Consider the following 27,805-nt stretch of genomic DNA (forward strand, 5'->3'; position numbering starts at 1 on the left):
TCTTGGGCCTCTGCTTCAGTAACTCTTTATTTCAACACATTTTATGAATCTGAAACAATGTTTTGGAAAGTCAGACTTTAGACATAACAAGTAAGGAACACACCAGTTAATTTAAGCACTATTTTTACATACATATATATAGGTAAAAAAATAAACTGTCTTGATAAGAAATATCGTGTAACCCGATTAAGAAACAAGTCCCCAGAAGCTGTGCAATACAGTAAAATGCACTAGCTGCATAGCTGACACCAGGATAGCTAACTGCTTATTTTCAGAATTTTTGAAAAAACACCCCAAGGACAGACCATTCTACCTAAGAAATAAACCTGATACTTCTTTGGAGATTGCAAAATGTTGTTGAAGAGGCTCCATGTTGCTACTTGACTTTAGTTGGACTTTCTTTCCCGTTCTCGTGCAGTCACAAAGTTAAGCAGGTCGATGGCTGTAACGATGCCAAATACCATTTGCCGCTTACTTGAGGAACCATCAGTGTGATCTACACAGAAACAAAGAGGAGATTCTGGCTTTAGGAGGCACAAACCCACACCATCCCACTTGGTTTTAGTGGCACTGTTTGTCAAGGCAGGTGCCAAGCCATCCCAGCTCCACGTGTCAGGGCCTGTCGGTGGAGCTGGTTAACACTCGTGACCCTTGTACATGGAAGGGGAACCCAAATGGCATCTTGACCAATAGTCACACAGGAAGTTTGAAGGATTTTCATTTCAGAAAGGCTCTTCAACAACAGGGATTTAGAAACTGAAACATTATGGAAGGAAGGATAAGAGTCCATAAGATTTCTTTTTGTGGACATGAAAATTCAAACCAAATCCTCTGTTATAAAGCATATTTTCCTCACACATTAGTTTCTGTGGCTCCACTTGAAAATGACATTATCCCTTATTTGAGCCAGGGCCACTAGAGGACGTGCAACCATCTTCCTACACCACTGTCAAATATAGAATTAGTATAAAAATCACAATGCAACATTTTCCCATTTATTTAAAAAAAAAAAAATATCAACGATCTAATCATTGCTGCACTGACAGCACAGGTTCAAGCAATTTTTCATTGTGAGCATAAGCCTCTGACCTGGGAACCACGTAACCTCTGGTCCTTTATCTGTGGTCCAAGTTTCCTGTCTGTAAAGTCTGGCTGCACTGAGATGTTTAGCCTACTTGTATATTCAGTTTGTTCAGCCAGCTGGATTGTCCTGGACTTTTCATTTATTTACACAGTCTTTGTTCCTTCGTAAGCTTCCAGTGAGTTTCTAGGTTTATGGTCAGCACAGAGTCAAGAACACATCCTTATGGATATTGTCAGGAACAAGCCCAGATTTGATGACTATTCTTCATTTACAAGTTACAATTGAGATAGCAGATAAGTTTATCTGGTGAGTCTTAATATCATTTTTAGTCTAGTTTCTCAGTGTTTGTAATTTTGCAAGTTGCCTGCTATAAGGAAGATAAACCAGGAAGAAATATTATTCACGTGTAACAGCGATATACCCTAGCTTTGAAGATTTATTTAGTCATTTCCAGATCATAAAGAAGGCAGTATAAAGAGCTTTGAGAAGGATAAATAAAAGTAGCGTTTGGAGGCAAAACATCAAGTGAAGGGGAGTAAGTTAAACAAAATAAATGGGAAAACTAAATAAAGCTGTTTTGAGACAGTGACATCAGTGTTGGCATCTAGATCTTACTAAACTGTATGAAGTGGTAATAAAGGTTTTGCTTTAGAAAGGCAAAAAATTGAAGTGTAGTTAACCTGGGATGCTCGCTGTGATGGAACTGCTGGAAGTTGTATGACAAGAGTAGGAAGAAGCAAAGATCATCTGCACTGCAGGAGCTTATTCACTGGCTTTCTGCTACTAACAAAGCCACTATACAGTGGACTAGGCTCAGGCATTCAGTTCTGAGTAACACCTTGCTCCAAAAGCAGGTCCATTACAGTAAGTGAGGTTATTAATGGATTTAACACTTATCCACAAGAATTAAAGTGCTAGTGTCCTACCAAGTATTAGTAGCACATAGTTACACACATAGAAAGAGGATTTGGCTTCTTCAGAACTCATTTACACACTCACACTCGTACTTGCTTCTTGCGACCACTCAAAGATTACCTCTTAAAAGGCGCAGTACATCATACTCACATTGAATTTGTTCATGAACCACTAGAGCAAAGTGGTCTATTTCCAGTATATGAGAGAGTTTCCCCAAGTTGTCTTTCAGGTTAATCTGAGGAGAGAGTTACAAAACTTAAACAAAACAGTCCTTTATATGTTTAAATAATCCCCATATACTTCGTGCAGTATTAAAAACAATACATCAGTACTTATATACTGCTCCCATCTGAAGTATTGTAAAACACTAACAAAATCAAGGCCAGCTTACAAGATAAGTTTTCTTTGTTTCTAATTTCCAAGAAAACAATGTAAAAATGAAGCACTACATGAAGTTATGAATTCTGGTTCCGTAAACATAACGAATATACTGAACATACTGAATATCTGAAAAACGTTAATGATGGAAAAAGGTCAAGTGTTCCAAGTATCTAACAAAAGTTACCATAAAACTCATCGTACTTGGTGACTTTACTCTAACAGGACTGGGAAAAAGCGAATGAATCAGGCTGCAAATCACTGTGGAAGTGAATACGATCTGCAAAGGCAGCAGGGGAAGAGAGAAGCCCAAACAAGCCAAAAACAAACCCAAGGGTGAAGATTGCTTAGCTAACACTGTATTCAGATGCAAATCAAAGAACTGAGAACTAAGAAACCATTTTTAGTGAAGTCCAACTTTGCTAAGACTAAACAAGAAAGCACCCTGCGTTGACTCTACAGAAAGAATACAGACCCTTCTGAAACACTTAGTTGATCACCTGCTGGAACTATTTGAAAGAATGTATAAAACTGTTTTTCCTACATGCTTTAATATATTAAGCAGCAGCAACAGGTCTATTACCCAGGTGACTCTCCCCAGGTAGTAGCAGCACCCACCATCTGTCATTTTCATTAAAGGGGATTAAAAGGAATTTACAGCAAAGAAAAGTCTTTCACTGCAGATTAAAAAAAGCCTGTATCTTGTAGTGAGCTCAGCTTGTGACTGAGGAATAAACGCCACAGCATGAACAGTTGGGCTGCACAGGAATGTATTGCTCTCGTCTCCATACTATGAGTTAGTAGAAGAGATCAAAAGGATTCCCAGCAGCCTGCGTTTAAGGGGCCAGCAGGCTACAGTGCATACTGAAGCATCAATCCTTAAGCTTGTGGGCCAGGCAAGGGGTGAGGGAAAATCTGGACCTCCTGCCACATCGAGTCAGCTATCTGTCACCACCACCGACAAGCAGTTTTGTGCAAGCCTATGTGCAAAGCCTAACTTTTGAACCTAAGTTCAAAGCTCACTGGAGGGGTAGAGCCCCTTGCCATCTGACTGTGTAAAATCAGTTGACCTGTTTTCAGGGACTGGGGAGCTAAAGATGAGCAGGACAAGCAGCCCATAGGCAGCACTGGGACAACTATGCAGACATAAACATGTTTTGAAGTGCTTAATGGAAATTTAACAGAACTGCCATGGAGTTTTCACCTGTCGCACTACTGCTCATTCAAGCTCCCTAAAAATTTTGCCCAACAGTCTTCCCACATTCAGGCATCTTTTTTAAACTTACTAAGTCTTTAAAGGAATTAGCCTATGCACTGGGACTGTTTGTGTGGCTCTAAGGGCAAGTGACACGGCACTGCTCATGGCCCTATGACTAAATTCTCTCCTTCCCCAGAAGTAGGCTCTGGTCCACCAGGGATGCTGAGGACACCAGGCCTTGCGTTGTTTAGCAGAGTGCTAAATGGTTTAGGACACTAACCAAAATCACACCAGAGAACAGGCTGACAATTAAACACAAGTAATAAGGAAGTGTCAGGGAACATGCCCCAGCCCTATTTTTTGGTAAAGGCAGATAAGAATTCTGCTACGGCTGTGTATGCACCACACCTAACAGATGTTAGCAGTGGATGCAAAGATCCTTTGGGGAAGGAGGGCTAAAGAGACCCCAAAGCACTAGAACTAACACATGACTCCACAAGAACGGCCCTCCTCTCTGCTGACACACAGCACTTGTTTGGATTGGCAAATTATCCTGTGACTAGTGTTTTCAAGCCCTAGAGTACTATCCTACTGGAGACTTTAAAAAAAAAGCTATAACCATTACTCTTCCACTGTAAGAGAGAAAAGCTTCCTGAGTTGCTGAAAGATAGGTTTGCATTGGTAGTCACAGGCTAAGCCAACTTCTTATTGATGCATGCTATGGTACAGATCCTAACTGTAGGATACCCCAAGTCATTCCAGCAACACGTGATCCATTTTCCCAATTCCACCAGTGAACAAGCCAAATAAGCTTGACTAAAGTGGTAAGAAAAGCAAAATCCACAATACTTCTGAGGTTATGTGCATTTAACCATGTTTCTCTGTTAAATCATCAATTCAAATGGAAAATAACCAATGAATGATGCTTTTTGTTAGCATATTAGCAATACCAGCACTTTTGTGTCACTCCCCTTCCATCCTCCACCAAGAAAAGTCAGAACTAAAGAGAAAAGAAATGGTTAAGCTGTTCTTTACTGAAGAAGCATGAGAAACTTCAAGCTGCCCATGGAAAAAAGCCACAACCTCAGAAACACAGAAAATTGGCTACTACAGCTAACACCAGTGTAGCTACAGAAATGATTGCACACCACCAGCCCCAGAAACTCTTAAGGTCCAGGTGAGGGAGAACATGAACTAAGCAGTTTTGTTACGCACCACATTTCCACCTGATGCTTGATTATCTGTCTGGGAAGGAAAAAATATATTTACATTTGTCCATTAAGAACTAGCATCCTTTCTGAACCTCAGGGACTTGGTAGTTTGTAGACCGAATGAAAGTGTTACACATGCTTCCAGAATAGAGCACCTCATCTACTCTGAGACAATGTTGAAACTAAAGGACTGGTGAAAACTAGGTCAAGCAGTCCATGTTAAAAGCAAAATCCTTTTCCTGAAAGAGAAGCAAAGCAACAGGAACAATACTTATATATTTTAGAAGAGCACCCATACAGCTGGGAAGTTGTGGTATCCTGGCACACCACATTGGACAGACAGGTGAAACTGGCTAACATCAAAATAACATCAAAATCCACATATCTTGACAACATCAGCTTTCAGCAGCCATCCCCCCGTTTCAGCCAGGCATCTGATACAAAAGGCAGACAGTTGCTTGTTTTCAGTCAATATAGAAATTATTTAGAAGAGCTGTTTCAACATCTCCCTGTCTCTTCCCCTGGGTAGTTACATTGCCCAGATTTGTGCCAGGATTTGGGGGGAAGGAAGGAAGGATAAACATGCTAGAAGAAAGCCTGTTGAAGTAATGGAACAGCACAATATAGAGCCACAACACCTGGGAGCTATTGAGTGACCTGGGACAGAGTGTAAAGCACGTCTGTGCTCAGGAACAGCTGCTCTGTACGGTCCCAGGTAAACCTTACTCAACCTGATGCCATTGTAGTGTTAGGACACCCACAGTAGTACTTTAAACCAGAGAACTAGGAATTGTAGAATATACCTGCTTACCTGTTTAAATTGCTTGTAGATTACTTTGCTGACTTCATCAGAAGGCTGAACTTTTCCAGCAAGCAGTGAAGAAAGCATGTTACCCAGGGTAACCATGCCCAAAATCACCCTGGCGAAAAAAGAGAGGTAAGATAGGGCTAAACAACACAAAAGCCTCAGCTGTTCTTGTAGATAGAAGCATCCACTCCCAGCTGGCCTGGAGAACTTGGTTCAACTGCTTCATGATATAAAGCAACATTATTGATGGTATACTTGGACTCTGTGCTTCTGCAGGAGACAAGAGTCCAGTGCTCAGAAGTTCTGGAGATGCACACACAAGTCAGCAGCTGCTGTGGGTGCCTGGCCATTTTGAGCATCAGGCTCTTTGTATCTCTAGTCCTTGCAACTAGAGAACATCTTGCAGTGAGACAGCTTGCCAGACACATGCTTGCCTTAATTTTGCTCATTCCCCTTCTCCCTGCAAGGATGTTGCAGGGACCTGCAACAATTAATCCCTTGAGTTAGCACTGTAACTGGAGAGTAACTCAGCAACTCTTCATTCTTCAGCCTGTCCTACAGGAGACGTACAGGGTAATAAGGCATACCAGCTTGCTGGGGACAGCTGGTTTATGGGGGTCACTACAACACTGCACTGTAATGCAGTGTTCTGAAGAAACCAGGTGAAAGCTGTGGTGGAGATGAGTAAGTTTGAGGTTGTTTGTTTTCAATATGAATTTTTGCTTTGTTAAGTTAAACAGCTATTAGAAAAAAAGTCATGAAATTAACCTGCAGACACACACTGAGTAAGTATATCATCATAATCATTAGAAGACTATTATGTGAAGGGCAGGACAGTCCTGGCATGACAACATATTAAGTCCAGCATCAATATATTTAAGGTAACATTTCTGAACTGTGTGACTATAACTGAAGAAAGATGAGTGAGAGGATATTATACTTCTAGTAAGCATTTAAAAAAAATCCTCTGGAACCTGGTGAGGGAAGAGATACATACAGATGAATAGTGATATATGTGGACATACCCAGATTCATCAACAACTGGTACCTGGTCGAATCCCTTCTCCCGGAGAATTTCAACAGTCTTTGCACAGGTAACAGTTGGAAGCACAGTCAGGGGAGCAGAGAGGCTGAGTTCCTGAACACTGATGTTCCACCACCTGGGGATGAAATAAAAAACAAACCCATGCAAGTCTTACGGAGAGAACAGAACAAGTTGTTCATGTACAGTGGCCTTCAACACTACAGGAATGACAAAAGGCTGCAAGGAAGAGTCAGGATTCAGTAAAGCTTCAAGGCTTTCAAGTTTTCTCCTCCATATAAGAAAGTCACTGAAGTGTGAGGCAGCTTTAAGACTGAAACTCTTTTCCTGATTTCATTTACTTTCTAGGATTACAGATAGTGGAGAGTACTAATCTCCCTAGTTTCATTATTTATATCTTACACAGAAAATTTTGTGCTCCTACTCAAAGCGTTAGCCATATTTAGAGTCATTATAGGTAGCAATTTAGGGAAGATCCCCCTCCACCTACATAGACTTCAGTGCTTCGCACGCAAGAACTCTGATCTCAGAAGGGTTCTCTGTATACCACTTTTTCATTTCAGATACAACCCTTTTCATTAAAAAAACCTTAAAAAAATAATTAAGTACCGTTTTCTTCTGCTGTCATGCAACACAAAGGAAATCAACTAATTTAAGCAGATTTGATTAACAGCTGTAATTATACAGCAACACAATAGCATGAAAGATTAGCTAAATCAAAGGAAGTACTGTAAATTGAAATGAGCTTTAAATTAGTAACTGCCATAAAATTGATTGAATAGACTCATGAAAATCCAAATGGATTTGACATGCTTACCAAGGTTTTTTGACAAGGTCTTCTTCTTTCATGAATCCTTTCTGAATCATCCATTTGTCGCTCAAGAACTTGGACCTGAAAAGCATCAGGAAGTTAAAAGCTCTGTACCAGGCTGAACATCTGACAGCAAACATAATAGCCCGCAGAGGCAACTGTTTACAGCTCACTACCACTAAAAGCTAAAGCGTAATTAAAAATATACTGTAATTTGTCATCCAAGCTTACCAGCCAGGGACACTGAGAAATAATACTCACAGGAAGAAAAAGGAATCTCATAGCAAACGAAGTTTCGACTATATCAGAGTCCCTTGCAATATGATAGAGACACAGCCCAGAATGGAGAAGTGCCAACCTGTACTCAGGCAAGGTCTGTCTGCAGTTCTAGTTGTCTAGTATTGTGTTGGATGCAACAGAAGTCAGGAAACACAGCTAAAAACATCATGTTTGGGGATATGTTTCAATGAGGTAGGAGAGAAACTTCTCACCACAGCTCAAAGCCCTCACACTTCCACCTGTAAACTCACCCCAACACTGGCTGCTGTTCCAGTCGTGCTGTGTTCTGCTGTGGACACAGGCAGAAAGAGCAAACAGCCCTAGAGGGACCCTTCCAGGAGTGGGATAATACCAGTGGTCCCCAATAACAGCAAAAGCAAGTCTTTTCCTGTGAAAGATGCTAACCAGTTTTATATGATTATATACTGAAGGCAGACACAAGGAGGAGCTCAGCTTTTAGAGGGCTAAGCTCCTTTCTACTCCACATAAGACCCTCTCTAGGTACCTCAGCAGTTGTGTCCCTAACATATTCCTTGCTTGCATAACCGGGTGCTATAAATACGTATTCAACTTGCCACTGCTGTAAGGAGGTCTGAGGGACTGCCTCACCCTTTTCCCTGTGAGAAAACAAGCAGGTCCTCACATGAAGTTCCTGATAACAGTCATGGAGGATTACAACACAGCGACCCTTTTCCCTGAGAGAAAACAAGGAGGTCCTTACATGTAGTTCCTGATAGAGTCAGGGAGGATAACAACACAGCGCTGACCTTCCTTCAGCTCTTTGGCTGCCTTCACAGCTACAGACATGGCACTGCCTGAGCTGCCACCTGCCAAAGTGCAGATAAGGGGCAAAACTGTCAAACCGTAAGTGAAATGAGAAAGAATGAAAGAGAAGAGGAGAGACAGTGGAGGAGCCCGGGGTGAGGAAGACAGCTTCTGAAGTGGAAGGGGCTCTCCTTGACCTGCACAAGGCTTCAGCCTCCCACATGCTATTCAGAGAAACCCAGAGGATTCACATCTGCTCTTACCACACAGCAGTCCTTCCTCTCGGATCAGCATGCGGGCTAAAGCAAACGACTCCTCATCGTTGCTCTTGTACCACTGGTCCACTGTCTGGGAAGGGGCAGGAAGACAGAAACAAGGGTCTATTTAAATGCAGAGGGCTAGGGGAGCCACACAACTAGTGTGAATTCAGCCCATGCTCTCTGAGGTAACAGCTGCCCTACTGAGTCATGTGCCTGGGTTTCCATCCTCCAAATGCCAAGTGGGGTTTTTTGCCAAAGTAAGATGATCACATTAGCACAGCAGACTCCTTATTGAAACCTCGCTGTGAGAACAGGCTGTTGTGACACAGCCACAGACAGCATTGGTTCCCTCCCCTCTTGGAGGGCCTCCCAGGGACACAGGTTCTGCTCAGAACACAGTCATACCACTTTTGGCCAGGAGGGGTTGGTGTGCTTTGTTGGGATTTAAAAAAAAGTACTGTTTTCGAGGAAATTGTTACCTGTTCACAGCATTTCGACCTAGCATTGTAAAACAAATGTGGCCAGTGCAGAAGCCTTCCAAGGACTGCTTTTGCTGATGGAAATAACAGGAACAGTTCTGTCTGCCAGACACACACCCCACCCCCACCTTTTCAGCTCAAAGAAATACTTCCCCAAGTTTTTCTTCCACCTTTCACCTCACTTCTGCATCCCAACAGAGGGCAAAGGGCAGTAAACCAAGCAGCATGACTTACAGATCTATCCAACACTGTGGGGACAAAATCATATCCGATTCCTTCCACTTCATACATTGTCTTGTCAGTCTTGTTCAATTCATCTGGTGCAGCAAGGATGGAGCCTTCAGGATCAACACCTATAATCTGGAGAAGCAGTTTCCACTTAGGCTACCATGACCCACTGCTTTTGAGAACGGCTATTTACTCCAGAGTGCTGGCCTCATTACAGCAGTTGGTGTCACACCAGCTGCACACACAGCCAAGCTAACAGCAACCTAATCTCTTACTCATTTCTTCCTGGCAACATCCACCTCCCCTGCGAGCAAAATGCTTTGCTGCTTCTGGCCCCTGGGCAACCCGTCCTGCCTCCTCAGGCTATGGACACTAAGTAAAGGGCATCATGTGTTCTACACAGGTTTGTTTGGTTTAAACAGAAGATAGGGTTGCCCTGAGACATGATTGTCCTCGTTCACATCAGACATCATTACAGCCGATACATCTTGCGCCAAGAGTAAGCAGGTAAGTTTAATTTGGTTTACTACTCTCTGCCTATGTAGGAAAATATTCACGACAAACACAATACCAACTTCTGTGAGGAAATTAACACAGCACACAGGTAGACACACAAGTTAGTGTGTGCAGAGAAAAATTTAACTGGATAAAACCTCGGCAGCTCCAAACAAGTTAGTGAAGGAACAGTCAGAGAGAAAACAAGGCTGCAGTACACACCAGAGAAGGGATCCCATGCAGACACCCCAGGAAGGGATCAAAGGGCCAGTTTTCATCCACTGAGCCAAACCTGAAGTCTGGTCACCAGTGAGACCAGAGCACGATGATTTCAGACAGTCTGAAAAACTTTCTTTCCAGCTCAGAACTTCTAACTGAGAACATCCAAGAACTTCCTGCAGAGACACGGGGCAGGCTTGCAAGGAATAGGACGTACCAAGTGGAGAAGTTTAAGATTCACCCCGCTGAAGAGAAATGCTTTAGGCTTGCCACTTACTTTGCAACCTGGACACTTCTCCTTTAGCTTTCTGGAGATGCCAGTGATGGTACCTCCTGTGCCAGCTGTAGCCACCAGCATGTCTATTTTTCCTGTTTAAAGGTGAGGGATAGAAGGCAGTTGTGAAATCTCCCCCAGAATGATGGATTAAAAACCCACTCAAACCTAAGTATGGACTTTATCTAACAAAAATGGGCAATATAAGGCTCTTTGCTTCCCAAGAGTTGTGTTATGAAGCCTATCTTAAGACCACCTTGCTCAGTCTCCATTTATTTCAACAATGGTTTTGAAATGTCCATTGAGTGGCCTGACAAGGCACCAATTTGTGGTACTCTGGATAGAGCTGGAGGTGGCCCATACAGCTGACACCTGTAGTTTTCCTGTTACTGTATTTGCTGAAGTAGATAATTCATTCTTTAACTTAAAATAAGCAGCCCTTTATATTTGTTAATCTACTGAATGAGTGCCAAGAGCATGGGATAGGTATTCATTGAGAGAATTGTTAACGCAACTACTCTTTCATTTTCATGTGAAAAATACTGTTTCAGTCACGAGCACTCCAAGTGAGTGCAGGTATGATAGTTCATTCTTCTGCCACCCTCTACAGTTTCCATGGTGCATCCACATGACAGCTTTGCTAATAACAAATACATTTTAAAAGGTCACCAATTCACACACAAAAACAAATGCTTACCAGCCAAAAGAATAACACCATGCCAAGCAGGGGTCTAAGCTCAGTAATAACTAGACAGTGCCTGGCCTATGAAGAAAAGTAAATATAAACAAGAAGCCTAAAGCTAGAACTCATCTAAACTCTCAGTTTGTGGGATGGCAGTTTGTTAAAGCAGGCTCAAAGAAAAATTTGCCATAAAGACAAGCTAAATCCTCTCAACGGCTTGAGTTACTTTTGAGGGAGAGGACAACCCTTCATATGGTTCTCACCTTAATGAGAAGGAAATTAATAGCTGATTTCCTTATAAGAGGGTCCCATCAGAAACTGTACTGTTTTATAAAGCAGATCAGTAGCCTCCTATATGACTTCCTTCTACCATCTGTGGCAAATGCCTGTGTGGTAGGCTGCAGTATCACACCGAATGCCTCCAACAGCTCTTAAATCAGTTCCGCAGCTGGGTGAGTTAGCCCAGCCAAAGCTCTCTGCTGCCACAGCTCAATCACTTCCAGTACTCCAACTCAGCTGCCCAGCGCTAACATTGAAGTGACCCCTGCAGAGTAAAGCGGTCTTACTGGTGACAACAGCAACAGTTTGTACTCCTGAAGACTCCTAACTAAGAAACTTCAAGTGTAATGGAGTATTTGGTCTGAGAACGTAAAAATACCTATTCCTCTATTTGCAATCAGAGAAAGACGACCCTGTTCTTTTATGACATTCTAACTATGTCTTTTTTTTTTTAAAAAAAAAACCTGCTTTCTTGACCTGATGACAAGCAGAGGAGTATAAAAAACAAAGCATCCTTCTTCAATGGAAAAAAAAATTCATTAGTACAGCTACTGAAATAGCAGATAGAAACTCTAATGACACACAGCATATGTACTGTATTTGCGGCATCAAAATCCATGCACTCCTCAACCACCTCAGGTCCCATTCTCCAAGTACCTAACAACAAGAGAATATTAGGGACTCACTGAAGAGGGGCTTAGCAGTAGAGCAAACGTACCTTCACATTGCTGCAGGATCTCTTCAGCTGTGGTGTCATAGTGCGTCAGGGGGTTGCTGGCATTACGGTACTATATTGAAAGACAGAATAGCCATTAAGTAGACCAGAAAGACAAAATTTACACTGCATTTCAAGAACATGACAAACATTCTCCAAGCTCCACGACACCTACATACTCTTTCCAGACTGTTTCCTTATCTATTAACCTAGGCAGAATGCCTGAGGGAAGATACAACCTTCCTAAGTGACCTAATTTAAGAGTAGTTCTAAGGTGCCAGCACCCTCCAATGCCAAGATCAGTCCTGTCTGCGGGACGGTTTTTTTAGGAACATGACCTTTGTACCCATTCTTCCTTCCACACAAGACTGCCAATTCAGCAGAAAAAGCCAGCCATGTGGGTTGCAGTTTCTTCAAACATAGGCTTGTTGCTGCCCTCTAGTGGCCGTAAAAGCTTGCTACTCTACAGCACAGTGATGGCTTAACTACAGCTCCAGACCTGGGACCCCTTTTCCTCCAGAGACACACCTCAGCTGTTGAACGTTGTCCTTGGTTGAATGTTCAACAGCTGAGGAACAAGGCTGAAATACCTTCTCCCACACTGCACCTGCACCTCTGACGCCTTGGCTCTTACCTGGTCTAGTATATGTGCATTGGGGATTTCATTTTTCAGTCTCCATGCTACTCCCACGTGAGATTCAGGAGAATCAAATCTGGCAGTAGTTGGGGTCCTCACAATCTCAGCACCCAGAGCTCTCAAGACATCCACCTGTAGCAAACAAAGGTCACAGAACTCCAAAACACTCTCCTAGCACAGAGATTTCATGGGGATGGAGGGGAAAGAAAACATCTTCCCTTTTACCTGGTCCTCAATAGCCTCCTTAGCAGTTCTCCTTAAACCCAACCTCACATCAGTAGCCATGGGTCCAAATCCCTAATGCCATTTGATCTTAATTAAGCTCTACTTGGGAGCTAGATGTCAAATTCCTGTTTCTACTCTAGGCCTCAGGCCTGTAGGACTATTACTACACATTGAGAAGTCTCATTCAGGCAAAGCACCATCTTCTTTCATACCAGTCACTTATGTACTGCATTCCAACAGTACTGCAGGCCAGTATTTTAAGTGCAAATTATGTATATTTACCTCCTCTATTGGATACAGGCAGCAAAGAAGATCCTCCAGGACCCTACGCACTGCTCAGCTGCTATGAGGATTATGAAGAGGGGTGGCCTTTAGTGTTGTGTGGCACACGGCAATGGCCATGTGGTACCTCTCCCTCCAGAGCAGCTAAGAGCAAGTAATGGGTATAGGCCCTCAGGGGACGTTGTTCTCATTTGTGCCGCTGCGCTGCAACGCTGGAAGTGTTTGAACTGAGATAAGCAGTTTTGCTGAGAGGAATTTGCTGCCTCAGCTGTGAAACACAGGGGATCTCCTTTTGGCTGCAGGTGCAGCACCACCCTAGTGGAGCGCAGGACAGGGCTTGCTCTACAGCTGAATACTTTGTGCTTTCTATAGTGAAGGTAAGTGGACATTACCCACGTGTTTTTTCCTTCCCCTTTGTTGCTGTGGTGACACAACTTGGAAGCTTGCCAGTACCCACCGGTGTAACCTGAGGAGCTCAGCAGGCTCCCTCATTGCCTTGCTCAGCCCAGTGCTGAACAGAATATTCAAAGCTTCAGCATTGCCTTCCTTCATCTCCCTTTACTCAGGGAGCAACAGCTTACCTAGGGGTGAGTAGTTACTTCAATGTGCTAGGTAAATCTCAAGTTCCCTTGGCATTTGTATTTAACCAGTTATGACAGTTTTCCAAGTGACAATGCTGTGGGGACAGATCTTAAACACACTTCTGTCCATGGCTAGCCAGCCTGGATTTCTCTGGACACTGGCAATAGGCCCTCAGCAGACTTATGCTTGGCCAGTGACTTGGAAGCCAAGAGCCTACACCACCATTGCTAAAGCCACAGCACTATCTGCACCAGGAACTCCGCAAGTGCAAGCATGCTTATTTTTTAGTTCTTGAAAATAAAAGCGTATCTGACCTTCTCCATACTCATTTTCTCTGGCATCACAATGATACAGCGGTAACCCTTCACTGCTGCAGCCAAGGCCAGCCCAATTCCTGGAAGCAAGCAAAGACAAGTAGAGCATACAGTGAGAAGCAACAAAGAACAAAACCCACAATGCTATCTTTGGCATGCCCTGACTTTAAGCAGATTTTCACCAGAGGCTTGAGTACAGTGTATTTAGAGGGGTGGCAAAGGGAATGTTTCTGGCTGCTGAGGAAAACTGGATTTACAGATGCTGCTAGTTCTTTGAGGATCACAGCCAACAGAAAGTTTAGCCAAGGGTGGGGAAACTTGACATGTGCAAACTGCGAGCTTTACCACATGCACATCACCTTTGTCCTGTCTCACCCACTTCATTTTTACAGAAGTATTTTGGGAAAGGAATGAGCTTTAAGCTAAAGATGACTAGAGCAATCATTCTGATACTGTCAGAAGAGTATTAGAACCTCTATTGACTCACTTCTGCATTAAATCCCTAGTTTGCAATGTGTCAAAACTAAGACCTTTCTAAAAACACATGACTTAGATGCTGTGTGTGATTGCAGTTCTAATGCACTATGTCAACTTGCTACCACACTGAAGTATCTTGACTGTTAAGAGACAGACACCTCATTTCTACTTTAAAAATCTGCACCTCCAGCCTGATTTCTGCCTTCCAGCTTGCCACTGTCTGCCTGCCTGAAGTGCTAAGCTCAGAAGTGCCCTCCCCACAGAAGAGAAGCTTACACCTGTTATCAAATCACCTCTCTCTTGGATAAGCTAAACAGATCAAGTTAGCTGAGATGTGTCTGACAGGCTGCATGGCACCTCCCCTGCAGTTCTGGGTACCAGGCACAATACCAACATATGCCTGTGACGAAGGCTCACAGGCAGTTCACCCTACACAGAGACTTGCTTGTTCAAAGCTGGCTCTGTTTCTACATGGTGCTGGACTGCATAGGGATGAAAGAAAAATCTTTAACTGTTCCTGTAAGAGAAGTATAATTCATACCTCAAGTACTTCAAGTAGTGCTTAAATATTTGGGAGCAGGGAAAAAAAAAGAAAACAAACTTTTCCCTGTATATTATAGATAAATATGGATGCCAAAAAAAAAAAAAAAAAAGAAAAGACAAAGGCCTCACTAAGGTCAAAGACTGAAAAGAAGCCATCCAGCAACCTCCCTTATGGTCTGTGATGAAGAAAGCATTTTGAGACCTGAACTCTAACAGTTTTTACCTTCTGCTATCGACCTGGAAATGCAGCAAACATCAAAACAGGACTTTGGTTGAGGGAGAAGTGGGATGCAGAGAGGACAAAAATGTAACACATTAGCTCTCACAATATATGAAGTAGCTCAGCAGTAGCCTTAAGCAAAAGCCACTTCTCTCAGGTTACTGTCTGCCCTGGTCTTTGCTTTTAAATTAAAAAAGACAGCTTTCTGAACTAATTGTCCTGTACTTCCTTCAGTTCTGCCTTCTTTCTATTGAATTCTGTGGCAAAGAGAACCATTTATCAGGTACTGACCCAAAAAGCAAGGTGTCATAGTTATGACCTCAGATACTGGAGAAATGCAATATATGGATATTTTCCACTACATGCCATTGTTCAGGTAAGAGATACAGCCACAGTCACAAGGGCTTAAGTTGCACTGCTCCCCCTACAGAGCAACTGCTGAGCAAACAGCAACAGATACGACTTCCTAGTTTTCTGCTGAAGGCAGGGGAACTGGTCACAGATCAGCTCATCAACCCCATCTCTCCATTAACAAAGGCTGGACTAGATCAAAAGAACAACATAAAGATCTGCTTGGCCTGTGTTTATCAGGAGGCAACAGTGAATGGATACCCCGGAAAGGGTTTAAGGATAGGACAAAACACCCCTCCAAGAGCACATCAGGCAGAGAAGTAGCTTGTAGCTCAGCTCAGGATCCTCCTCGAAGGAGGCAGTACATTCTGTATTTAACTAGCTCAAGGGGGAACATTCCAGGTATGTTTACTCCCCACCAGTAGAGCAGCTTAACAGAAGTACAACAGCTGTGATGTAGGAGCCCAGATTTAACTCGCCTGCTTAGATTATCAGATGCTCTGCCCTGGCCCCTGACTAATGGGACTGTTCCTTCTTCCAGTCCTTCAAGGAAGAGACATTGATCCAAGTGGATCTATCAACAGTCTAGGTGTGCAAGGGTTGTGTTAGCAGATAGTGCCGCAGGGATGAAGCTCATCTCCCATCTCAGCTGCACCACATGGGAAAGGTTGTTTCTCAAACCAGGCCCACCTCACCTGACAGAGTGTAGAAACGAGGACCATGGGATTTCCCAAACAGAAGGGGAAGAGTCACTAGTCTCTTGGTGCTTGATTTCCAATAATTTCAGTCAGATTTTAATTCCTGAATAGGACCTAAAGACCCTAGTGAATCTGGCCTACCACTCCTTTTCTTTTAAAGTAAAGACACCCTGCAGATTTAGCAGAGCTCCTCCCTAGAAGTTCTGGTCAGCATTGGACACAGCAGAATTGTTCCTTTGTGAGATGGAAGAGGCACTGCTCCCTACACCATGCAGGCAAGAAGAGATCTCCTTTCTTCCTTGCACAGGCAGCCTCCGTGCTCTAATCTCAAGTCTGCCTCTTCCCAGAAAAACACCACAGCATTTCCCCCCACACTTTGCTAGGGTCTCTCCATCCCCTACCTGTGTTTCCAGAGGTTGGCTCTATGATTGTATCTCCAGGCTTCAAGATCCCAGCCTTCTCAGCATCCTCTACCATTCTCAGGCTGATGCGGTCCTTCACACTGCCCCCAGCATTGAAGAACTCACATTTTGCCACTGGAAACAAAGAAACCAAGCAGAGTTCTTAAACAGCAGTCATTTGCTTAACAGGCTGCTGATCCCTAACATATCCACAAGAGCAACTCTTAACATGTCTGCCCAATTCACTTCCCTGCTTTACAACACCAGTGATGGGCATTCAGTTCACACCATCTCTGCTGTTACGGGTCACAACAACACAGCAAGTCTGGTACTCGACGTTGGCCACAGAAGCCAGGAACCCATACTCTGTCAAGTCTCTTCAAAATATGACCCCTCCTTTCAATCCTTCATTTTTAGATATTACAACCCAGTCATCAGCATAAAAAGCCCCAGGGCTCTTCCAGTGCAATACCATGGGGGAAGAGAACTCCAGCAACATGCCTTGCCTTTTCCCTGCTACATTCTCCTGCCAAAGAGTTTCTGATCAAACTGGAAGCTTCTCCCCTTGTTTAGCCTCCACTTCAATACTCCCAGCATTAATCCCTTCAATGGTGTTAAACATCACCTTTCAGGACTCTGATCAGAGCCTCTGTATATTTCCAGTATGGTTGGGGTTAAAAAAACAACAAACAAGAAAACATTCACTGACATTTTCTTCCCTTCCATCATTTTTAGTGATCTTTAGGGGTAGCTGCAGGTCTGGATTTTACACACACTGATGAATACTCTGAACATAAGCAGCAGTCAAAAACTTCATACAACTTTTTTTAAATTAAAAAATTATTTTCTATGAAAAAAGTTTTACTTTTTCTACAAAAATGGAAAAAGTGCAGGAAATGTCCTCATGAAGTATAACTTGAAAGATGTTTTAGATTACCAAATCCTAGAACCCTGAAAATATGCTGAGTAAAAAGAGGAATTTTTCTCACCATTTTCTGCAGGGTACCTGCACTCCTTCTATGCTCAGCTTACACAACACTACTAACCAGGACTACCCATGTTTCTGAAACAATGGTTCTTATTTTGATTTTCTGCCTGTACAGCAGTACTCACAGAGTTCACACTTGAGCCCATACTGCTTCCCAATCTTGTTGATTCGCACCAAGGGCGTATTGCCAACTTTATTCAGGATGCTTGGCAGAATTTTCAGAGGCTCTGGCCTAGTACACATACAAGAAAAGTCAGTGTATTCACAGAAGGGGCCACAGGCAGGTCACACAAGAGCAACACAGTATTTCCAATGCTTTTTATTTCAACCAGTTTTCTTCTCTCCCTCCCCTTTATCAGGCTAGCTGTTTTAGATATTTTGGGTTAAAAGAATGCCCATTGGATACAAATTCACAAAACATCAAGTCCCTGATCCAAAACAAGCATTAATCAGACATCAAGCCAAGTGCTGAGTCAAGAATTAAGTGCTCTGCACTTCCTCCTGGCATGAAGTAGCTGAGCAGTGCTCAGAGTCAGCTATTCTAGAAGCAAAAGGCATTAACAGGGCAATCTTTCATCTAGTCAGGGAACTGCTTGCCAAGTTATTTAAGTTAGTTCCAGTCCATGTAGTTTCATATCTTTGGTGCAAGACCTCTTGTATGCTTAATCTGGGTTCTTTGTTTTGCTTATACATGAAAATTAAGAAGCACCAGCATGACAAACAGCATCAATTTGAACCAGTCATCTTTTGTTAAATCTACATGTCTCTGAAGGGACCTGGATTAACGCTCTGCTGAAAATCAACAAATAAAAGTAATACTTACAGAGTGGTATGATGATGAGGGGAGGCAGAGAGGGGTTTCCCAAGCTTCCATGTGCATTTGCTAGGTGTATCAGGGCGGATCCACTCCCTTTCCTTCTCATTAGCCTTGCAGTTCTCATTGTCCATCCCACCAGGGAGAAAATATCTGCCAGGTGCATGAGGGCATGAGTTCATATCTGGCTTCTCCTGGGAAGGAAGTGTAGGCATTTCATCCTTGAGGGAGAGGAAAGGAAAAAAAAAAAATTAAAAAAAAAAATCAGAGTGATTCATATGCTCTGCTGTAACAATGTAACAACATCTTTTGAGAATATCAAAGTTATTCAAGTTCTACACCATGGGAAACCACCCATTCACATCATTGCCTACCTTACAATACCTAAAAATCATGTTACTAATGAGTACTTATTCTTGTTTCTGTCCCTTCAGCAACACATCTATTTCCAGTCTAGTGTTTCATCATACAGTTCTTCGGAGGAAAGCCTGAACAGAAATTACCTGGTTGTAATTTTCAAGACAGAAGTATAGCCTATAAGCCAAAAGGGGCAGTGGTAACAAGTAGCTTTTAATATCCAAGAACAGGTTCTGCTACTGACTACAAGAGATCCTGTCACTATACCCAAGACCCATGCATTAGTGGAGAGAGCACATGATGTCTCAGACAAGTCCCATCATCGTGTCCCTGTCTTGTTTTCCCCTTATATGAAAAAGGTCATAACAAATGACTGGTTTAATGCTCAGTTCTATTTCCATAGTACTGTGAAGACAGGGAAGCATTTCAGCGTATTTTTGCTAAATCCTTATCACCAAAATGAGAATCTTACACTGAAATGCTGAGTGCAAAAACTCAATACAGTGCCCTACATGAAGGTAACTTAAACACACTGAAGCATGTGCTTACTGTAACTAGCCTCCACAGATGTCAAGGAAACAGGATTAGTCTCATGGGAGACACTCCTCCCACACCAAAAGCCAGCTCTCTAAAATAAAACCTCCCCATTCCAAGCAGAGAGGAACAGAGTAAGTCCATGTGTTGACCAATTAGAAAATGGTGCCAGAGACTCTTCATTGCTACTTGTGGTCACCAAGGAGAACTCTTCCAGGAAGGCCAATGGTTTCAATAGCACCTACACCCACAGCATTCCAGCAAAATCCCTCTGAAAACAGATAGGGCTTTCCCAAATTATGGTGACAGAAAAACAGGCAACAGTATTTCCCCAAAGACCAATGAGTACCTTAGACACAGAAACAGGCCTTTTGAATGTCAACTTCTCCATGTTGTTGGTGAAGGCGATGGCACAGTAGACTGGACTTTTTTCAGGAGACAGAGAACTGTGGGTCACAAGACTGGAATCCTCTTCAAAGCTACAGATCATGGAAGTTAGAAAAAAAAAAAACAAACCCAACTATCAGGAAAGTCTTGTAGGAGCAAGATACATGTCCACTTCCATAGGGAAAAAAAGAAGCTGCAAAACAAGTGAAGATTACTTTTATAAACAGGATAAAAAAAAAAAAAAATCATGCAGCAGAGGTACTGTGCAAGACCAATGGAAGGTCTCCTGGTTCTGTTCTTCCCATGTTATCTAATGTTCCCTCTTCCCTGCCCTCCATGTCTCAGATCCAGTAAAATAAGTAGAAAACATCTCTATTGGACTATCTGCAATTTCATAAACTTGAAAGCCACACAAAGTAATAGAAAATACTCCAGTTCACAGGACACATACTTCTAGAGACACCAAGGGTGAAAGGGCTTCATGAGGCCATCACCAAAAGACCCTGTAGACAACTTAAGAAAAGGCTTTATACAGGAACACTTGCAGAGGCCTCTCTACCCTTGAGGAGTCCAAAATCTCACAAGTTCCTACCTGAACTGAATTAGTGTTGGATGTGCAACTACAGTGATGCTGGATATAACACACACAGCAAACACTTCAACCACAAGGAAGCCTTCTAGCAGGCTTTTTGTTTCAGAAATTAGTAAATATAAGATGGAAGCCAGTAAGTTCATTTCTCCTACTCCAGCCAGTTGTTCATAGAGCACTGTCTGCTTCCTTTCCACTGAAGACAAAAATCTGGCTGAAGTCTTGGAAAAGCATGGCAGGTTGTTTCTTAATATTTGGTTTTTCCCATCACCACTTTGCAGCAAGGTTCTGCTCTTTCCATTACTGAACTGTGCTAGGTCTGAAAAGGGTCCCCCGCCTCATCCTCCTCCTTCTGACAAATGCATGCAAACCAGATACAGCTTAGATCAGAGAGAATTGATGGTCTGGTGACACACTGGAAAAAATTCTGAATCACAGGATCAGTGACCTTTAGCATTTGATCCTGAAAGCTAACATGCTCCACTAACCGCTACTGCCTTATGCACAACAATTCCTTTCTTGCATGCTGATTTAAAGAAAATGTCTAAAGCATTTAAACTGCCCTCCTTTAGGAAAAAAAGCCTCTGAAAGGGCCAACTTTCCAGACTAAGGCTTGAAATAATTCTCCTTCTGGATATAAAGACTTTCATGTCACCAAAATGGTATGAGTCTATTTTATTTAGGCTAATGCATGCCCAAGAACCAAGATGGACTACATCCTGCCCTAGACTACTGACCAGGACTAGGCTGAGACACACCAGTCCAAGAAAGCTAACATCCCACAAATATACATCATCTAACACCAACCAGTCTTTGTTACCAGAAATTAGCCTACTTCCAATTCCAGAATGAAACACAGACTTCATTTCTATTTCTAGAAGGTGCCTGGTTCACAGTTCAGAATTTCAGCATTTTTTTAGTAAAGAAATATACTGAAGAAGTTTCAGGTCTTTCTATGAGCCACATCCACATGTTCCTTCAGACAGCTGGCATGCAATACTGGACATGGACACCGACTGCCTCTGCTCACAGGTAACACTGGCAATATTTACAAAATCCATCTAATAAAGGTACCTTGCTGCCAAAGAATCAAACCATTTCAACATGCAGGAAGGGATTATAGACAAAGCAGCAAGGGGTTATAGACAGGAAACAGCAGATTTTGGTTGTCTTCTTGGCTCTCATAAAATAGGAGTGCAAAACCTTTAAAAGCTTTAAATCACCAACATTCACTGTCCTTCAAGAGGGTCCAAAACTTCAGGAGAAAGGGAAAGAAATTTGTTGCAGTAAAAGTTTCATAGTAAAAAATAAGTACTTGTTCTTTGTATTGAGAGCAGGAAAGAAATTACTGTGGCTCTCTTCAAAAGATGTCTTTGGAGGATTCCCTCTGAATTGTGCAAGACAATATCATCTCATTTCCTCTGCTGCAAGGCAAAACAATCCACTAACAGCAACACCCATCACCTCTTGAACTAGAAACAGCAGAAACAGAGGAAAAGCTGTATTTATTGCCTTCAACTAAGCTGTGAGTTTCATATGTTTAGAATGGCAATACTCTGATGTTTGATCAAAGCTTCAGTAATTGGGCTAGAACTGAACAAAAACAAGGAGAGAGAAAAAGCTAACCACAAACATTACCAACAAAAGTCCTGTCACCAAATACAAACCATCATTCACTGGAAGGAACACAAGCTCCTGTTCAATAAATCCATTCAAATAATTTTATTAGGCATTATTTTAAATAACGCCACACCTACCCAACCTAAAGTAGATAGGCATGCATATATACATTTATAAAGTCAAATTCTAACCATGCTAGTAGAGAATCAGTCCTAGCTTTGGCCAGCCTAATATCTTAGGATTTTGAAGGACAGGAAAGTCCTAGGACAGACTTGGTTGTTCTCCAAGGGGAATTCTTACTACAGCACTCAACAGAGACATAACAACACCTGCAATGGCTTATGTTATACTTAAGAAACAGGTCAAGAGCCCAAGAGTGGCTTGTCATGTTCAAAACCAAAAGGAAGACCTCAGATCTTTGAGCTCCTTCAGAGCTACTGATGAGCTTCCCAACACACCACCCAGAACATCCAACTGGCGCTTACAGCCCTAGATGATGGAACTTCAGCAAAATAGAGGGCAGAGGTTGTCAATCTAGGACATCGAAATTCTCCCCTTGATCATGCCTACAGGTCCAAATCAGGCCATGGGAAGCTGGTGCACCTTTCTACTATGGAGACCTTTGGGGAACAAAGGAAAGGGAATGAGAAGAAATCACCAAAACAGAGGATGACAGCAACTTCTTTGCTAGGGCAGGAGAATGGCAGCCCTGCTACTCTAACTGCAACTGAACACTGCTCAGAAGAGTCTAAGGGAGATTAGCTGCAGGAAGAGCTGCCCATCTTCAGGAACGAAATTCCATCAGCCTGAATTTAGGTTTGCTGTAAAAGGAAACACTCCCATAACTAGCTGGGGGTGTGGGCAGAGTCTAACTAGAAAAGCCAGACTAACTTCTGCCATTATATCTGCAGAGCACATGAGGCAGAAAAATCAGAAAGACGATTTACAAAGTCACTTAAACCTAAGTCATGAAGGCAATTGGGACATAGACAGAGGTATGAGATCCAGAAAGCCTCATGGGCAAAGCTCACATCTCTGAATCCATCTCCACAGGGAACCCAAGACCTAAACTATTTCCCAACTCCTACAGAACAGGATTCAAGGCCAGTGAATGAAATTAATCCTCAAAGAGATATGTTAGGAGCTAAAGTTTCTAAGGCTGTTTACAGTATATGATGTAAGCACTAATGGAGATTTTTTTAAAGAGTATCATGTATGTAAGAACCTAATTAACTTGAGTTTTGTCTGAAGCAGAAATGAAGCTGTCTAAAAGGCAGGTGTATGAGGTGGATCAGAGAGACACGCCCCAAGGGCTGACTACTCAGCAAGAGATGAGATACAGGATTCCATTACGCTGCAGCCTGAGAATGGGAAACTCTGACATAAAGCAGGTACTTTACTATGTGAACTATCACTACAAACCAGCTGTTCTGCTCACTCTGAGTACCATGGCATCTTAGAGAGCTTTAGGACCTTCACAGGTTACCAGATGTAGCAGTACCCATCCAGTCTTTAGAAGTTATTCGGAAACACCACAGCTATAAGTGATTCAGGAGACAGTCAACCATTTGGGTTGGGATTTTGTTGTTGTTTTGTGTATGTGTCCCCTTCTTACTTCCTCAGTAGAAGGCAGCCATCACTCACTCCTGTGTCAGGAGACACCAAGTGACCTGAAGTAACTGGGGTATGAATTAACAACATCGTGGCTCTAGGAAGGGCTCCTTCAAGAATCAAAAGTCTTATTTCCATTCTCTTCTACAGAGCAGATGAGCACACGCATGCCCTCTCAATCATCACTCTTGACTGGCATACTCATAACCTTCCTGAAAACAAATGGGTAGTTCTTTAATGCCCCTACCTTTGTAACACTGCAAAGACACTAAAACTTGAACAGCAAAACCACTTCCACCGCTACAGCAATCACTATGCTAGAAATCAGCCAGTGAAAACATGAAAGTGTTCAGACTGGCTTCCCCCCACAGCAGGGAAGCTGTGCATCTAGCCCTAAAGCAGGTGTCCTATCTCCACTGCCTGAATTTGGTCCAAGTCCTGTCTGGATTCAGCTGATAAGTCTTCGGAGTGAACACTGATGTCTTCAAGGAGCACAACAGCATTAGAGAAAAGACTGGAGAGTGCCTTATGTTCATTTTTACCTGCTGCAGTCAGAAGCTTTCACTGTTGCTTTCACTGTTTCTTTCCCTGCTTCCAGTTCCCTCTTCTTAGTCAGCAAACAAAGACAGACCAACACTACAGCCAGAACAGTGCTCTTGATCTGCCAAGATCTCCAAGTACAGGGAGAGAAGCGTTACAGGTAGGGTAAGAAGCTCAGAGATTAAGCTGCCCAGCATAACAAAAAGAGGGAGTCGGAGCTTGGCTCTCAATTTCTGACCGAGTCTATAAAACAGGTAGAAGCACAGCTCCCCTTCCCCAGCATTATGGTGCCCCCTGGCAAGGCATCACATCTTTTGTTAGCCCGGGGACCTCAGATGAAGGCTGCCAGAGAACCACTGGTCACCACCTGGGCAAGAAGCCAGCTTTTTGGCTGATGCATATTTTGTGGGAAAGTCCAGCTGCCACCCACTCCAGCTACATCTGTAGAGATTTTGGCAGGCATCCACAGTGCAGCCATGAGCACGGTACACCCTGCCTAGTTCCTATGGATCTCACATGCAGACAGCAGGCACCTGCCAACAGCCAGAGGCCAGCCCATCCCAGCCATCCTGGCAGCCTGCTATGCTGCCAGCGCCAGACTAGTGACGTACCTGAGCCGGCTGGCACGCTCCAGGCCACGGGCCCCCCATGACCCTAGCTACCAACCACGATTTTTAGAAGTGCTGCTCTGGCTTCAGGAAAGCAGGCTGGTTAACTCACATGCAGAGGGTGATACTGAAGAGCCACCAACTAATAACAAAAAGAATGACCTGTCCAAATTCTCCAAGTACTGGACCTAACCTAGCACCTAAACCATACCTCACCTGTAGTAATCTCACTACAGCCACTCTCCTACTGATAAATACCAGGTTCTAAGCAGGTCCCAGTTTCCCAGGATATACCTTTCCTCTCGGACATAAAATCCTCAGATTTCACCTGTCTCCATACTCTTGAGATTTCCCTCCTTTCTGCAGCACAAGTTTTGCAGAACACAGAGCTTTCATGCCTCAAATCAGCAAACAAACTTGTTGAAAGGGTAAACAGCCTGAGTAACTTTGCTGGAATAGGGCCCAGCACTCCAAAACCTCCATAGTCAAAGACTTTAGGATTAGAGATACATAGAAGATAGATACTCAAACAGGAATAGGCAAAGAATCACTTGTCTTTCAAGTAGTAGCTGGTTCAACAATATGCCAGTAGCTCTCTCAGGTTTCAGGCAAGTTCAGGCCCTTCCCAACAGAAGGGCAACGTATAAAATAAAATGTAAGGAAAGAAGCCTCTTGGTCCGCCGCCTTACCCAGGCTTCCCTAAAAACAGTAGCGAGAGACCCTCACGGTGCCCAGGAGAACAATGCATAAGAGCCTGAGAAGGGCTGAAGAGCTAGTGTCAAACCCAGAGAGAAAAACAAAAGGCACAGCTTCATCTTGCAAGCCTGTGTAAGAAGCAGAAGGCCAACGTTTCCTCCTGCTCCCTGCTGGGAGGGGGCAGCCCGCAGGCACCCTCCGGCCTGCCCAGAGCATCCCCAGCAGCCCGCAGCCTTCCGAGCCCCGCGCTCCCGTCCTTCCTGCAGGACGCCGGGGCTGGCTCCAGGGCTCCCTCCTCACCCAGAACAATTCCGAAGCTGCCCCTTCCCCTCTCTTTTCTTCATCACAAAAAAGTCCCAAAAGCCCAACCGCGCAGCGCGACCACGTTCACCCAGCAGCCCGCATCCCCCCGAAGCCGCAGCGAGGAGAGCGCTCCCGGGGCGGATCTCCCCACACCCCCACGCCACACCGGCCGTGTAACGGCGCCCCGCGCTGAGGGGAAGCGCGGCCCGGCCGGCCGGGGGGAGAAAGGGCACGGCCACCCCCGGCTCTCCTCCCCCACCCCGCGCCGCGCCCGCGGATGATGCAACGGGCGGCGAGAGGGACGCAGCCGGCCCCGCCGCTACGGCCGCCACCTCACCCACGTGAGCCGGGCGCTCCCCAGGACACGGACACGGCCGCCCGCCCGCGCTGCGGCGAGGAGGAGGAGGAAGATGAAGAGGAGGAGGAGGATGAGGAGGAGGATGATGAGGAGGATGATGAGGAGGGCAGGGAGGCAGAGGCGCAGCGGCGGCCGCGTCGGCACGAGGGTTAAGAAGAGCCCGCGAGGGCAGTGGCCCCGCCCCACCGCGCGCCGGCCCCGCCTCCGTCATCCGTAGGGGGAGGGAGCGGGACCGCGCGCGGCGATTGGTCACCACGGGGGCGTCGGCGCGTCAAGGGCAGCCAATGGGGAGGCGGCGCGCGGCCACGGGGCACTGCCTGCTGCAGCCGTGGGGCGGCCGGGCCGGAGCCGTGAGGGGAAACCGGGGGCAAAGGGTTTCTCCAGATGGGCTTCGCGGAGCCCGAGGAGAGGTCTCTGCCTGTTCCTCCCTACGGCCGGTGCCCAGGCCCCCGCCTTCGAAGGCGACATTTAGCCGTGGGCCCGTGGGCACCGGCTGTAGGGAGGAACAGGCAGAGACTGCTCGGAACTGCCGCGCACGGCCAGTGTCACTGGCTGCTTGTCTAAGCTGGGAAAAAACCCTACCCGCCGCGTCAGAGGGGGCTGCTGTGAGGGGTGCCAGGTCGGGGCTGCAGCCAGACGCCCCCTCCTCTGGCACCTGAAGCCCCTGAAGAGGTCTCCGGGTGGCGCTGCGGCAGGGCACCCGGCCTGGTGCCGCCAGCGGTGTGGGCCCTGTCTCGGCTTGCCCAGGTAGGCATCGGTGGAGAGAGGAAGGCCCAGGCGTGTCTCGGTCTCATGTCAAAGCCTGGAAATACCCAGCCTGGGGCAAGAAGGAGCCGGTGAATCCCCCATCTGGGAGATGCAGGCTGGAAGCTGTGCTTCTGAAAGCAAGTGCAAGTGTGTCGCTGAAACACCCCCCCAGTTTCACTAGCAGTAGTGAACTAGCACTACCCCAAAAAGTGCCAAGCCCTGAGCGTGAGGCTGGAAAACACCTAAACACTTTCTCTGTTTGGAGCTCCTGTGTTGCCTACAATCTGGCACTCGTCTGCTGATGCACTTGCTGGCACAGAGGCAGGCTGCGGGCTGCCTGTGAGGAAGGAGCAACCATCTTGAGCCTCCTGGGGGGCCTGTGTCCTAGCCACATTGCCTTCATCTCTGTGAGTCCTTATGCCACCAATGTAAGGGATAGTTATTATGCTCTGATGTAACTGTTACACTTCTGATGGTGTCCGGGAATGTGCCAATGAAGGTGTTCGCTTGGGAAGTTGCTCAGGGTCACAATGGCAGCATCTGCACTGTTGTGAATGGAGCTTTACGATATGTAACACGGGGTGCAGGTGAATTTAAGACACTCAGTGCAAATTGTCACAGAGTAATTCTTTACAATCACAAGGTGCTCCAGATTATGTGGAAAGTTAAAAAAACAAAACTGAAATCCTTGCATGAAATCATGAGATACCAAAAAGGCTTACCAGAGATCTCAGGAACGTAGCGTGTTGCTGTAGGAAGTCCAAGCAGCAATTTCTTCTGTATCTATAAAAAATAACCAAT

The 27,805-nt window shown here is 44.5% G+C and overlaps 1 protein-coding gene across 7 annotated transcripts; it reads right to left on the reverse strand.

Moving 5' to 3' along the window:
* LOC141959939 (cystathionine beta-synthase-like protein) lies at positions 1 to 27,789 on the reverse strand. 7 transcript variants are annotated; one of them, XM_074904378.1, is made up of 19 exons: positions 26,237 to 26,289; positions 24,295 to 24,423; positions 19,895 to 20,024; positions 18,664 to 18,875; positions 17,966 to 18,072; positions 16,853 to 16,987; positions 14,163 to 14,242; positions 12,757 to 12,891; positions 12,126 to 12,195; positions 10,450 to 10,541; positions 9,465 to 9,590; positions 8,755 to 8,839; positions 8,448 to 8,553; positions 7,454 to 7,528; positions 6,620 to 6,754; positions 5,598 to 5,706; positions 4,791 to 4,820; positions 2,150 to 2,234; positions 1 to 496 (listed from the first exon to the last, which is right to left on the reverse strand). In XM_074904378.1, exons 3-19 carry the CDS (start codon positions 19,934 to 19,936, stop codon positions 387 to 389), a joined length of 1,734 nt encoding a protein of 577 aa, XP_074760479.1. In that variant the 5' UTR covers positions 19,937 to 20,024; positions 24,295 to 24,423; positions 26,237 to 26,289; the 3' UTR covers positions 1 to 386. The 7 variants fall into 7 exon arrangements, 5 of the variants coding, with proteins under 5 accessions (XP_074760479.1, XP_074760489.1, XP_074760470.1 ...); XM_074904388.1 differs by lacking the exons at positions 24,295 to 24,423; positions 26,237 to 26,289 and adding an exon at positions 27,727 to 27,789; XM_074904369.1 differs by lacking the exon at positions 24,295 to 24,423 and having other exon boundaries at positions 26,237 to 26,345.
* Positions 27,790 to 27,805: the final 16 nt, after the last annotated feature.

The sequence above is a fragment of the Athene noctua genome, chromosome 1 (assembly GCF_965140245.1).
Source record: "Athene noctua chromosome 1, bAthNoc1.hap1.1, whole genome shotgun sequence".
NCBI classification, from domain to species: Eukaryota; Metazoa; Chordata; class Aves; order Strigiformes; family Strigidae; genus Athene; species Athene noctua.

What these genes read in the sequence shown, in the direction of transcription:
- LOC141959939 (XM_074904349.1), bottom strand. Translation starts at nt 20,035, where the DNA reads ATGATCTGTAGCTTTGAAGAGGATTCCAGTCTTGTGACCCACAGTTCT. An exon ending in CCAGTTGTTGATGAATCTGG is followed by an intron (nt 5,707 to 6,619) that starts GTATGTCCACAT and finishes TTTTTTCGCCAG; the next exon opens with GGTGATTTTGGGCATGGTTA. An exon ending in AAGCATCAGGTGGAAATGTG is followed by an intron (nt 2,235 to 4,790) that starts GTGCGTAACAAA and finishes CTCTCTCCTCAG; the next exon opens with ATTAACCTGAAAGACAACTT.